We start from the raw sequence: 14,772 nt of genomic DNA on the forward strand, positions 1-14,772 counted from the left end.
AATCGCTCAGCTGAGATATCCAACTAGGGCGAACGCAGCGCAGCAGCGATCACGTATTTTCAACTCAAAAACCGCGTTACCAGGTGGAGAAACACACATAGTTAAATCCGTTTTTTCCCCAGCTAGCGAAAAATGCGCCATCATTCTTTATGACTGACCTTCTTGCATTTCTCGCTTAAATCGTTTCTTCTGTCTTGCCAGGAATGTTCCGGCCAACTCTTAAAAAATTTGCAGCTAGTTTTTGAGATCCTCCTCGTTGCCAAATGAACTACTACGAATTTCATTCTCGAATAATTAATAACGATGGTAATTTTTCACCCTGAAATCTGTAGAGTGGTGGGTACAAAAGAATCTCTCACCCAATGCGACTTTAACGGGTGTAACATATATAAACTGGCGTCGTCATAAAGATGACCTGGTCCTCTTCATCTAGTGTTTTCTGATGGATAGTTTCGTTCTTTCGGGACAAGTGATATATAGACCCTCATTGACAGTCCATCCTGTTTCAAACATTTTCTAGTGTCCAAGGCCTTTTCGGCTTTTCCAAATGCAACTTGTGGGCGTTTTAGGGCGACGATCTAGCTCAACTATGGGCTTAGACATATGTCTCGAAGTTCACCTTCCCTTCTCTGCTTCACATTGACATAGCGACGTCATATCTTAAAACAACAACAATTCTATGTAAAAGCTTGCAATTGTGACTTTACGCTGCTTAATGCCGGGCGAGTTGTTGAGAGACAATGAGAAGTTATGTTTGCCAGTACCCTTTGCTTAGTCTATGCGGCACCTAGGCTGCCAATTTTTAAGCAAATCCCATAGAAGTAAGGTGTCTGTGGATGTGTTTATTACTGCGGTTTATCTTTTGAGCTAATTCAAGGATTGCTGATCGGCCATATTTCTTTACGAATGCCTCAAAATGGTCCCCATCGACCTCGGGTAGCCGACCGGAGAGGTGCATTTTGCAGTTTCAAGGTAGCGTTATTGGGCGACACAACCTACTTTTGAGCAATCTGCTTGAGCATGCGATCCACACGACAGACGTCCGCGCTGCGTCAGCAAACTTGGCCTCGACAAACGCCAAAGAGAGCAGGTACCGAAAACGCACGTTTGTTCACAAGGGTCACCCGTCTTTAGAACCCGAACTCCATGAAGAATTCCATTCATTGCCCAATAAACTTACAACAGCTTATGAAGGAAAGATAGCATTACTGAACGGTAAAGAAACAACCAAAGGAAAAGAAAACGTTTGAAAATTATTACTTATGCAACAGCCTAATACAATTATAAATAACAAAATAATACGTAACATTCAAGAAACAAATAAGTCATCCACATTTTTACATATGAATGAAAGCACTAAACATTTTCAAGTGTACCTGCAGTTTTGGCCTAAAAATGCCTTATTTGATAATGCAGCCACAATGGCAATTGGTAAAAATTCGGGATGCTGGAATCCGCTACAACATTGCCAGGTGCATAGCGGATAACATTTTTTTTTACCATTCTGATAACCCGTTGTAAACATCAGATGTATAATGAACTTGACCTGTAACATCATTCATCCTAATGTAGTGAAAGAGAAAAAAGTTACAGGAAATTGTTATTTCAAAATACATACTTACGGTCGCCACCCACGGACCATCGCCCAATGTCGTATGTCGCGCAATGGGCCGTCGGTAGGAAATGAAACTGACAGCTACCCTACGACTCTTTCTTTGTTAATACCGATCATGTTTTTTTACCAGTTTATGTTTACACCATGCCTATAAATACCAATTCTTGAATGCAGTTACGTATAACTAATACGCCGTAGAACTTTGCCAGCCCATCTTAAAGGATCAAATTAGTGCAACTTAGGCTTTCGTTCAATGTAGACTCAAAGACAGAGTTGTTATACAAGTGAACAACTAAGTGTTGATGCCAAAGATTATGATTTGTGTAAAGTACTATTTCGAAAGATTTTGTGTGAAAGAAACAGCTTAGACGTTTTCAGCGTAAGTGAAATGCGTACGACGTTAATGTACAGCAGATTATAATAATAACTGTATTATAAATACAATATAAGCTATAAGTGCTATAAGACACTGTGGCTGTTAACTCAATGAGCTGGAGTGTCGTTGTTAGGCCAAACGCACCTTGTACGGCAAATCGCATCTTCCGGTTCAACTGGCCCTCAAGGGATTGCATCATTTATTTAGGTCTTGGTTTTCTAGATCCGCCTGAAATGCCATTGCGCTGGTATTCGAACCTAGTAAACTTTCGCGAAACAATATCAGAATTCTTAAAAAAAACTACTGTGTAGTTACACCATACATAATGGTTTAGAAGTTTGTTGTAAGTTCTGTTGCCTGATGTCGAAATGCGGAGTTAGCTATATTTATCAACTTATCTCGAAATTGTAAGCTTACTTGTTTCTCATACCTATCTTTTGAGGAAGTATACTGACTAAATTAATTGCATTAGACTTAATCATAAAATAGTCGGGGTAGTATCAAAGCAGGATCAGGGTCAGAGGCAGGTATATGGCAAGCTTATAGTTGTTGGCTGGAAGAGATCCAGACGGGCGTGCTGCTGCGTGGCGGTACTGATTTTGGCAACAGGAAGGTGCTTGAATATTCGTTCAAAATATATACAGCTGAAATGAAAGCCCATAATCCGATAGTGCCAAAATCCAATTGCAAGCTGAGCGGCGGTGCATAACATCAAGATGAAGCTGGTGGCATATCGCTAAAACTTGTCCTTACACCTATGGGTGAGCTAGTAAGACTTTTCCAAGTTGTAAGATATTTCGAAACCCCGTTCGTCGTTTGAACATATGTTTCGGATTCTCTGTTCTGTAAAATATAACACGTTTAATCTAATAATATTTACGAAACTATGATGAGTCTTACAATTGCTTATTATAAGGAATAAGTTTAATAAGAGCTCTATAATAAATATTATGTGCTATAATAATAATAAATGCTCGATATACACGTCACATATCGTTTGAACTCTGCTGATAAGCCCACAGGCCCAATGTGACGCTGGCAATCAAGATTATAGTCGTTGTTCTAGTCTGCACGGAAAACAGTATGTTTCCTTTACTGCCCACAACATCTGTCCGGAACTTTAGTTCACTGCCCTCAGTTCATCCGGAACTGTCTTAGTTCAAGCCACGCGTGTGTACATCTTTTTTTCATTTGCGCAGATAACGTAGTAACAGAAGTTCCATGACACAGAGCTATTCCCTAATCCGAATGGTGAGACGGCGCCGGACCTTGCAAACAATCTTATGGCTACTGCTCATCCTCCTGAGCGCTTACTCTGTGATCCCTACTGCCTTCTACTTATCATCATTAGTACGGCGTACGCTCATATTCGGCACGTTTGTCGTTTGGCCATCCCACGACTACAGCAAACCAGAACTGTATGGCCCACCACACGCCAAGAATTTCTACATCAAGTCGGTACGTTTCATATCATCATGAGTAATTATCCTGCCTGATAGCAAAAGAGCTTCTGTTTCCGTCGGCATTAGCGAAAACGCCTTTTAGGTGTATGTTAGGTTTTCCAAACTATTGTAGCAGAGCTGAGGGATTGTTCAAAAGTGTCAAACAACAAATTCAAGTAAGTAAGACTCGAGGTTTGTTTTAAAATGTTTTTTCCTGTTCTGTCTCTTTTTTCGCCACGCTATACCCACACTGATCATCTTAATTGACCAGAGAGTGAATTTTATTCGTTATGAGATATGAATCGAGCTTGGATGTCTAGAGTGAGCTATATTTTTGTTAACAAACATTCATATGTACGCACCACGTACGATACTATACTACTCTGGGAGAAATAATTTAGTTGACTTCTTGTCATTGGTACAATTGTGCAGGTGGGTGATACCCGTCTAGGCACGTGGTATATACCTCCTAAAGGCTTCTGGAAGCAACTAGAAAATTGTTCGAGTCTGGCGCCTGGGTCATGGATGTTCCTGGATAAGCGAGCTGTCATCATCTACTATTATGGCTTTGGTGCCTGTCGAGCTTGTGACTATCGACTGGAACTATATAAGACACTTTATCAAAGTGAAAGAATTTACGCCCATGTTTTCGCTGTCGATTACCGAGGATTTGGAGATTCGACTAAGGTGCGGCGATGCTGATTCGTTCATGTTAAAATGAAAACGAATTTGAACATCGTTGTGCCTTTTGACTAACATCTGAGCAGCATTGGCCGTTACAATGTTATTATTAAACGTATCCATTGCACATTATTTCCATTAGGAGTAATGTGCGCCTTATACATCTAGCTTCTTCCAGATCGTAAAGGACTACTGCATGACGCGACCGTGACCATTTACTACGTCCGAAGGTTGTTGAAAGACAATGAGTCGCGCATTCTTATCTGGGGGCATTCTCTTGGCACTGCTATAGTGATGCAGCTCGCAGAAGCATTAACCAAGTTAAAACAAAGCCCCATGGGAATCTCCGTTCAACTCGATCGTTGAGGCCTCTTTGGACTTTCCCATTGGAAAGCCCTATAAATATCTCCCTGGTAAATTCAGTGCTTGATATGTTATATTTTACCGTATGGTTTGGACGCCATTGAATCTTTCCGCGACAGTAGATATTTTGCGATTCTCCAAGTGACAATTAAACAATAACAGGCGATGTGACATGAAAGCTAACTAAGATATTTCCCTTAAAAGGTGAACCTTTCAGATGTCGATCGCATCTTATTAACCTTTGTGAAACTCTGCAAAATGCATAAGGAAGTTACATTTTTAGCTCCTCTAAATATAAGACTTGTCCATAATATAATATTCTTAGTATTTGGACGTTTGCGGATCACTACAGTTGACGTACATTTTTCACATGTCTTCTACGATTTCGTTTACACCCACAAAATCAAACATGACTGAGGTATGGCCTTTGCCCAGATATTTTGTTCCTATTATTTTCTGGTTTTTCAAAATGTAACATCGTTTTTTTTTCGTTGGAAAAATTTTACTCCACTCAACTCGTCTATGTTTGGTTTATGAGCAGCGACTGTATTGTGTCTCGCGGTGAGCAGGGATTTCAATGATACTCGATACGCTTCGAAAAGATGACGACACGTTTTTTGAATCAGACCAACTTGTGGAATCGGTTCGTTTGCCTGTTCTTGTCATGCACTCTCCCGATGACGCCATAGTGCCTTATTCCCTTGGCGTCAAGTTATTCGAGCGCCTTCAAACCCTATGCCCTGTGAAGCCACACTTCTATAAAGCCTTGGCTTGGGCCACCGCTATATCCCACTTGGCCCAGAAATGCAGTCTGTAGTTGCAAATTTTATTCGATCACTTGGCAAAGCGGATGTACCTGAGCCTGTTAAAGAGCGCGAGCGAAGTGCCGACAAACATTAGCGGCCGGTTTTTTTTTAAAAAAAAGCAGTAGTGCTCGAATTCAATAATAATCATAATGATAATAATAATAATAAGTTGTAGATTAAAATGTAGAGTATTTTAAACTCCTAGTTCTAAAGTTTCCTAAAAATAGTTCGACTGACTATCTACAACAACGTATCTAAAATGAAGAATTTGAAAAGAAGCTGACATGAATAGATCGGAATCTTAGAATGGGCTTCGTAGTTCTGCAAGCTTATAACGCTTTTTAATATAATAAAGAAGAGATATAAGCGAATTGAAAAATACGATATAGAAATTATCTGTTTTCCATTTAACGCTATACGTATATAGAACTGGTTCACATTTGTATAAAGTTCTAATCCTTGCAATACATTAACTAACAATTTCACTACTATATTGCAACTACAGTATTTATTGCGGCGGTTTATAGCAGAGAGAGCTTCTCGGGTTGATAGGTTTACCGAGTCTGTGTGGATGCATTTTTCGGGAATCTATTGGTATAATTTCATTATCAGGAAGGACCTCATAGAAGGACAATCCTAGCATACAACTGAACGCTGAGCTCTGTAAAAAGTTCATCTACACTCCAGTGAGCAAGATATCATATCAGAGGCACACGAAACGAGTGAAATGCACCAACGGAATGAGGGCGTTGAGATCATTAGACCGTTTCAACGGTAAAATAGGACTAGCTCCAAAAGGGTAAGAGCTTGGAGTTAGGCAACGCTTTAGACCAACGCGGTACGCACTGTCAAATGTTTAGTTCCGACGTATAGGGGGAATGAGAATCACCTTAGATTATAGTGACATTTTTAAGGTCGAAATTAGTTGATATATTTCTCCCAGTCGCGTGTAGTATGTCTGCAGTGTTGTAGTCTAACAGGACCTTTGAGAAGATGGCGACAAAATTACCATAATGGGATCATTCTCCCAGGACAGCCAGTTACTAGAACCTTACACCAACGAGTTACAGACACAAGGTAAGGAATGATCTTTTCTAAGCAAATAATTTTAACAAAATAATGGATAATTTGTTTTCTTATCAGAGTTTTATGCAGTGCTCAGGTGGTGGATAAGCTACTATTGTTAGTTACTTTCCGATTTTAAAGATAGGTATTTTTCGATAGCGGGTGCGTCCCCTGACCTGACTTGTTCACTTCTGGGCAGGCGTCTGCAAGCGAGCATGACGGGTTCAGCCAGATGATCCAAAATTAATCGATATCTACACTAGTGACAGCTGGTTAACACCGAACGCTGTTGATCTCCTGTCTGTTAGTCAAGGGAATGGGGAACAAGTCGTTATAATAGACACCCGAACTTCTTTAAACTTGCAGCGCCTCATACTTTGCAAGAAAACAGTCACATGAGCGTCTAGTTGAATGTAAGGGTATATATCAAGAAGAAACGTTATAATATTAGAGTGTATTAAAAATCTGACCCCGCGGTACTAACACTTAAGTTTGACGGTACGGCACGGCACGCGTAAAAAAAATTAGAGCGTGATCGTGAGACAGAAAGAGATGCGTTCGCCATCTTCAAAACTTGCCAGTGTACCATAAGGAGAACTATACTGAGCGTTTTTGTATTCAAGGAACGGAAAAATCTCTAAGTCTGTATTACGAATTATGTAATGTATGTTGCGCGATACTCCAAACGTTTCGTACATCGCGACATTCGATACCGTGATTTCGGCGTTCCTGCGAGAGCTCTGCTTTGTGACTCATATAGGCTCAGACTTCCCTGAAAACACAATTTGAAATTCTGCATTTCGATAGCAGTAACAATGATTACTTTAAGTAAATATTCTTTGAGAGTTCCTGGTCATGGCGAACTGGATGTCTATTTAAAAAGTCAAGAATTTTCTGAAGTAGATAGAGTAAGATATAGTGGTGGGAAAACTCTCACATTTTAGGATAGATCTAGGAAGATAACCCTTACATATGATGTATTATAATTGTATATTTAATGGATTAGCTATTGTTTTAACCGTTATAATGATAGACCTTCTACAAATATTCTAAAATTACGTTGCAATTAATCATGCGGTTACGCCGTTACTTTTTTTCCAAAGGACAAATGTCACTACGTTAGATAGATCTCTTACTAGCTTTGTCATAATAGCATATTCACCACTTTCAGATAAAGGGACTCTATTAAAATACTGCGATTTAACGAACAAGGCTGTACAAACAAGTTGATAAAATATTTTTGTTACTTACATTCATCTAATTCTACTGGATCGCAAATTATCGCAGACGTCCAGCGCCATGGCCAGAGAATATATTACTTTTTGGCGTCTACTTCACCGCTACGTTTTCTTCTGTTATACTTTTTATAGCTTACACGTTTTACAAAGGGAATCAGTGGGTCCTCTTTTTTATAGATTAGAAATAGCATAAATAAATACTAGCCTTTCCATGTTTTGAGTGTCACGTCCGGTATGGCCGTTAGACGTTCCATCAGACAGCTGGCTCCCGCACGAAACAAGGTGTATCTATAACCGTACTCGAATTTAGGGCCCAACGTGTCCCTGAGATTTACAGGGAAGCTCATTACTCACTAACCTATAAAAACGCATGTGAAAGTAGCGCAGGCACAACAGTCATTGAGTGCATCGGCTATCGCTACATATTATGTTTTTCCAGGAAAATTGCAAACGCTTGACAACAACAATGAGCGACCCAGGCTTTGTTAGCCCGTCTATAGGTATTTGTGTGCTTCTCTCTGTTTTTCAAGAAAAATAAGAAAATGTATATGTTTGAAAGTGCACTGCGTAGACCCGGGGTCGGAAAGGAAGGCAATGGTCCCGCTAGTGCTCGTGGTCAATAATCTTAGGGCCCTTCCGATCAATTAGTTTCGCGTAAAGTGTCGACATGCCGCTTGACTGCTGATTGTCGGCCGCCAGTAAACATCGTCTATCTAAAATGTGGCGCACCATTGCTGGTGTCCTTAATGACAATCGTGATTCTGTTGTTGTCCTTACTGCTACTGTGCCGATAATTCCGCGCTTCCAACGTGATTCATCTTTGAGGGGACGGCGCGCCTGCCTAATTGTTGTTGCGCATGTGTTTCATAAGGGACGTTGTGAGCGAACATAAAGCTGCTACCGTCGCTAGTGTGTCCCGACTTTCATCCGCACATGTAGCTAACTCTACTATGTAATATTGGACGCCACACTTGTACGCACTTCTTACTCATTATGGGTGATTTGTTTCGATAGCCTTTATGAGGAGTTACTACATGCGAACGTAGTAATGAGCAATGGCGTTAGCCGCGAATCTAATTCCTAATTCCCGACCGACAAGAAAAGACTAGCAAAAAGATTTTTTACATTTGTTTATTACACCATCAACTGAACATTAGCGCTCGCAGGAAATGCGACTGCAGACGCAGCTATCACTACAGCCTTCCCATAATGGGACCATTTCTGAACAAGATCGAGACGCTGGGTAAAAGTAAGTTACTGACGCCCCTTACTGCGTTCTCAAAGCGCTGCCTGTGCGGCAACCTCCACCGGTCAAACTAGCAGTGCTTCCATTCAGATACTACAATATAAAGATTTCGTGTAGTACACTTCCCTCATCTTATGGGCTTTTTCTTGCAAAAAGTGGCGAATTTATAGTTGGTCTCCTCGTGCTAAGGATATTAATGATAGAAGATAGTGTCTATTAACTGAGATGAACTTTTAGTTAATAATTTCATTAAAAAGATTTCCTTGAAGAAAGACCGGACTCGTATCCAACATCGTTACATGAAGAGAAAACAGAGCAGCTTGATTTGCGTACGGAGTCCTAAAATTTATACGGTGAAAAGCCTATACTCTGGACAAACGTACTGCAAAATATAAATCAGCTTATAAAAAAAAAGGTCCTGTTGAAGATTTCTTTGCCGAGCATTGACAAAAACATTTATTCAGGTTTTTCTGAAACGTATCAAAAACCCTTGTGTTAGGCCAAACTCCCATTACTCGTATTGTGCCCTTGGACATAACGACGGGGCGTCGAAATGGGTTCAGAGGAAAGGGCTCTTACTGACGCTCAAATAGCACGCGCCGTCGTAAAAAATAGTTTTCTCTGTTTCATTTTTCAGCAATTCAAAGTCGAATGTCCGTCGAAAAGTGCGTAAATTGAAAACATCCTCATTTGATGCTACTCATTTATACGTATCTGTTAAAAGTAAAACAATTGTTTGTAATAGAAAACAATAGCAATTTTTTTTTCGTAACTTGTAATGCCACAGTAGGACGCGTCGTAAATTGGCCAAATTGTTCAATTCATCTGTGGACATAATTAATAATTGTGGATTAAATGCGTATGCTGAAGAAACAAGACGGATTTGAGTAGGCTGCAGGTAAATTACTCGTCGTGTGAACTGATCGCTCACTTGAGATAGTAAACGGATTTGCTATTAGGGTAATACGAAAAAATGACTCGCTCAGGCCTTGCTGACGGCAACGATTGCCAATGGGACACACGTTTTTTTGTCTAACTAGCTCCCATATTAGGACAGTGTGTGGCACCTCGTATTTATACTGCCACGATTGTTTTTAGTGTGTCATTAGAAGAAATATTCCTTTGCTGAACACTACTTCTGAGACGTTATTTCTGCGTTAGACAATTCAACGTTAAAACTTCAACGCCACCTTGATTGGGACCCTGTTGTTATCTCCCGATCGTCAGGCGTTGCGTTCATGTTGCACGTGCATTTCGCCCGGTACTATTCTCTCTTCGTCGTGTGTGACGCTTGAAAAATCATAAAGGTCTGCCTTCCAAATGTTTAATGCCTTATCTCAGTTATACAGGATGATTTAAAACAAGACTTTGTTGCCTCTGTCATAGGTCGCATACTATTTTTTTTCTTTGTATTCTAATTAGAATTATTTAAAGTTCTATCTCTATTACATTCGTGATATATGATGGTAGAACAGGGTTTTAGCGTCTTCAGCAGAGCCTGCGCTCGTGTATTCTTCTGTGGTCTCTCTCTTCAGTAAAGTCAACAGAGCGTCGGCAAAACACAAACAGCTTGCATCAAAGTTGTTAATTACGTCTCAGCCTAGAGCTCTAGTCAGACTTTAATTATTCAAGTTATTTTACTCCGATGCTCCATTACGCGCACGTTAGCCCTTGACATCGGAGCCGTCTTTCGATCGGATTTCGCCCGCGTTGCAAGCGCAATTGCATTTTATCTGATCAAAATGCCCCAACAGCGAGCTATCCGCAAGTTCCAATGAATCTAATGCTGCTGGATTATATTTAGCTACTGCTTTTAAGTGAAACATAAACATCACAAGTAAAACTAGGAGGTTTTGTTACAATCGGTAGTTTCATATGTACGATACGCTAGACTCCAAAACAACCGTTACTACTGTGAAAAATAATCCGAACCCGGTTGCAATGACGAACGGTACATACTGGAGTGTTTTCAATCGTTCGTTAAGGCGCACGTTGGATAGTTGTGTTCATGAAGGACGTCTTAACCGGAGGCGTACATTCCCCCATGCATATAGTGTGGCGGTGACATATGTTTGTTCTGTGCAAGGCGGCGTCGTGGACTCCTTTTTGGGATAAAATTGGCTTGAGTTCCAAAGAGATTAGAATCATTATGAACAACGTATGACTACACGGCTACATTACATGGCCTTTTTACAGCTTACCCTTTAAATAGGTCATTGTAGAAGACTTCAATGTCTGATTAACTTCAAATTGAGTTCTAATTTCTAATGTTTGTAAGAAGTTAGCGGCATGAAATGTTCGGAGAAGATCTTGAAGGAGGAAGCCCTTTACCTAGAATCGCATCTGTTTTAATTTAAGCTAATCAAAGGCGTTGCGTTCAAACTGCGTTGTAGAACGTACGATCATACTCGTCTATTTGAGAACGTTACCGTCTCAAGGCGAGGTATTAACCTCGAGCTTGCCATTGTTTTTTCATTTTATTAACGTATGTTAATTGTACGGACCTTTATATAAATAGGCACACAGCAACATGGATCAAAACATTGCTTCGTATAGGAAAAGCGCGCCGTTCATTATTGTTTTTGTTAAATATCATCACATTTTTTCTTGAAGGATTTTTGCAACTTTATGTAAAGGGATAATGTTTTTTTCACTTAGTTTAGCACTGAAATTTTATTGTCGTTAATTAAAAGGGTTAGCAGCGGTAACTATAATGGTATAGTGGCAAGGATAGCCGGTGAAACGAAGGCAGCATTCCATTCAGATCATAACAATTTGTCCGTCAAATGCCTATCGGTCAGACTATTGGTGAGCCAACATGGAACTAGATGCTTCTATATGAAGTTAAAGTTCTGCATGCTTGAATAGTTCTTCTTAAGAGCCGAGTCACACGGTAAAACCATTGTTAGCTCGAATATATAAATTTCTTTAAAAAACATTGATGCGGTTATAATGTACTTACAGCTTACACCATAGAGAATCCCTGTTAACAAAAAGAAAGACTAGTAGGTCTAAACGGAATCACCACCATACTACACTTACGTAACAGTATAATTTATACTAGGTGGTAAATCCTATGTACTGAAAATGAGGAAGAAACAAAGCCACTGCTGATCCCCTACATTCTCTTCACCTTTCTTCACGGAAATTAAATACACTTAAAACAAGTATTTACGAAAGCAGCTTTTTTAAAATAGATAACTTTCAATAGCACGCATATAGTTTTCTGTTTACTTTAAGGGCCTTCATCTTTATAACCTAGTTGAGACCCAATCCATAACTAAAGCCCGAAACATCAAATGCTTCTCTGATCCTGTCATCTACAAGTGGGATTACAGCGTATGCCACGACATATGCTAGCGACAGCTGTAAGTAAACATAGAAACATGCAGGTGAAAGCAGATATTTCAGGGTTCGTTCTAATTAAGAAGGGCGGAGAAGCTCAACGCAGAATGGGCACCAAATGGTTTTTGTAATTCTACCGGAAAACCCTTGTATCATGTTTCTTCTCAAATAGCCCGCCGATACCAACTAAATTAAGCAAAAATCATCATCACCATTCGTTTATAACTCTAATGTGAGTTCCCGGTGTTTGTCTCCGTCATAAGTTTACAGATATCGTTTTCGGGAGGTAAGGATAGGTCATCAAAGTCGTTCCGTATCTCCACAGGAAATCAAAGGCTAACTATGCTCATTTTTACTTCATGTTGAAGGTACAGCAAGCGTTTCATATGTAAATGGCATCTTGAGGAAGATTCTCCAAAATGCTTTTATCAGTGCATGCAATATATTATGAGTGCCCTATATTCGCAAATACAGTTTATATATATGCAATAGGTTAAATTTAAAAAAATTGGGTTTTCGGGTTAGTAGACGAATAGGATAAGAATATAGGCGGTGAGCAGAATGTCTATTTTAAATAAATTCCTGCGGAAATATTTAGTGATTGGAATCGATTGGTAATAGAGAAAAAACATTTAGATTGCAAGGCAGCAGGTTTTCACAATGATGTGGTTTTTATTGGCGTAATATCGTCCTAACCAATAAATGTAAGTCTTGTCAATTTACCTGGAAATTTCATCTGATCGGACCGTGGAATTAAGGGCACGCCACGGTTTCAATATGAAGCTAAATGACTTCTTACAAGACTAACTTTAGATTCAATTCACTTACGGATCTTAATGGGGAGTTTGGAGGCATTTGCTTTTTAAGTAAACAAGTACTTCATAACTGGACTTTATCCATTACTGTTTCCGCCAATGTAACCGCCCTTTTTACTTATCTTGAACTTGAGAAGGAGCCCTTACACATCAATACAAACCGATACTTAATTTGCAATGAACTTATTGCCATGTATTTGAGCAATGCCACCCTCTAAATGGTCGCTTAAGCTTTAATAAGAGATGTTTCCACACAACTTTTTTACACACACTTAGACGTCGCCAGGCCCCAGCTTCTCTGTCTCGGGCGTTCTCATCGCCGGCGAGGCCAGTCCCTATCCTAGTTCCCGCACAGGTGAGCATTTACATTTTCTCTCTATTATTATCAACGACCATCTTTTTAAACAAGTGTATATGTACCTAAAATATGTTTTGAAATATACTTTCGTTTTGTCGACTAGTACTGTTTATCTTATAGGTTTTCGTTAACATTCAAACAACACTCTTAGATAATGGCACATAACTGAGCTATGAATTGAAGCAGTGCCTCCTTACCTTCTAAGCTAAACTGTTAAATGAAGCCATATAAATATAATGTACATATTTGTTTGGTTCAAAATTAGTGTCACGTCCGGGGATAAAAATAGAAATGAAGTAACTTTGCAGCATTTTGTGAATTGAACGGTAGACTGCGGCACCAGCTCAGCTAAGTATGGCTTCATCAGTCTGGGCTGTCCGCGAATATGGCTAGCACGAGCGATGGCGGGACCGAGTTGGTGTAGGTCTTCGCCAACACATCGAACACGCTCAGAATCAGCATGACATCTCACTTTGCACGGTAGGTGATGACGACCATTTGTTGGCAATGTCAACAATCGTTAGCGATTAGTAAATGGCATGCTTTTTGCATTTCTGTTGTAAAACAGGTTTATCATAGTAAGGATAAATAATGGCCGTATTGAAAGAATGAAACGAACAACCTGTAATTTAATTTTATTAATTTTGCCTCAGGTTGGTTATTCGGTCGACATCGCGGGAATGCTAACTTATGTCGTGTTTTTTCGATATCCGTACCTCATCCTGCATGCTTGAGGCATGCAGGATGAGGTACGGATTTCTCATATGATTGTTTTCAGTGCTTTACACCTTATACACGCAACATGAAGTATTAATCGTAAGAGGAGTTTCTGTCATTGGACGTGATCCTTGACTGTCGATATTGGGGTAAACATCGTGTTGTTTAAAAGCACTAGATGGTGCATTAATATTGACTTTTAGGTACGATATTCTAATAAACCAGTGGTAATACAGAGATTACCTCAGTATGTGTCATCATTATATCTTCTGCTATATAATTAGCTTTGAGAAATACTTACAGTTGTATAATTGACTTCATTATGTTGCCTCTGCCATTATATGTTACTACTTTCGGATTACCTGAAATCTGTAGACTCGATATGGAAGCTATGAAGTTCAAGAATTACATTAAAACGGACGCATTTGTACTTTGGCAGGGTTCGTCATGTGTGTAATAGGTTAAGTGCGCCCAATGGACTAAATAGAAAATCTGATGCACTTATTGGACCACCACAAGAACCATCATACTTCGGACTCATGAAGACGTGTGCCTAAATATCGAGTAGGTAGACAGAAAATGAACTGAAGTCTGAATTTTTCGGCTCATTTTTTCACATAAGACAAGCAGATGTCGAACATCTGCTTGTCTTATGTGAGCAGGCCCATGAATTGAACGTTAATGTACGTTATTTGGCATCAGTGA

At 39.7% G+C, this 14,772-nt stretch overlaps 1 protein-coding gene across 26 annotated transcripts; it reads left to right on the forward strand.

Moving 5' to 3' along the window:
• The first annotated feature begins 1 nt into the window (after nt 1).
• LOC111243615 (uncharacterized) lies at nt 2-14,309 on the forward strand. Of its 26 annotated transcripts, none has more exons than XR_015321150.1 (7): nt 2-1,994; nt 3,191-3,449; nt 3,866-6,360; nt 12,441-12,545; nt 13,269-13,347; nt 13,616-13,830; nt 14,129-14,309. XR_015321150.1 is itself a non-coding variant. In XM_086980206.1 (6 exons), exons 2-5 carry the CDS (start codon nt 3,275-3,277, stop codon nt 13,812-13,814), a joined length of 411 nt encoding a protein of 136 aa, XP_086836332.1. In that variant the 5' UTR covers nt 1,679-1,994; nt 3,191-3,274; the 3' UTR covers nt 13,815-13,830; nt 14,129-14,309. The 26 variants fall into 26 exon arrangements, 11 of the variants coding, with proteins under 11 accessions (XP_086836332.1, XP_086836333.1, XP_086836335.1 ...); XR_015321151.1 differs by lacking the exon at nt 2-1,994 and adding an exon at nt 2,021-2,752; XM_086980206.1 differs by lacking the exon at nt 3,866-6,360 and having other exon boundaries at nt 1,679-1,994; nt 12,441-12,463; nt 13,681-13,830.
• Nucleotides 14,310-14,772: the final 463 nt, after the last annotated feature.

The sequence above is a fragment of the Varroa destructor genome, unplaced genomic scaffold, assembly GCF_002443255.2.
Source record: "Varroa destructor unplaced genomic scaffold, Vdes_3.0 BEIS01000002.1, whole genome shotgun sequence".
Lineage (NCBI taxonomy): Eukaryota > Metazoa > Arthropoda > Arachnida > Mesostigmata > Varroidae > Varroa > Varroa destructor.

Excerpts from the sequence above, each read along its gene's own strand:
- LOC111243615 (XM_086980206.1), top strand. The coding sequence starts at position 3,275 with ATGGCTACTGCTCATCCTCCTGAGCGCTTACTCTGTGATCCCTACTGC. Across the intron at positions 3,450-12,440 it reads AGAATTTCTACATCAAGTCG|TTTACAGATATCGTTTTCGG; the intron begins GTACGTTTCATA and ends CTCCGTCATAAG. Across the intron at positions 13,348-13,680 it reads CTATCCTAGTTCCCGCACAG|ACTGCGGCACCAGCTCAGCT; the intron begins GTGAGCATTTAC and ends ATTGAACGGTAG.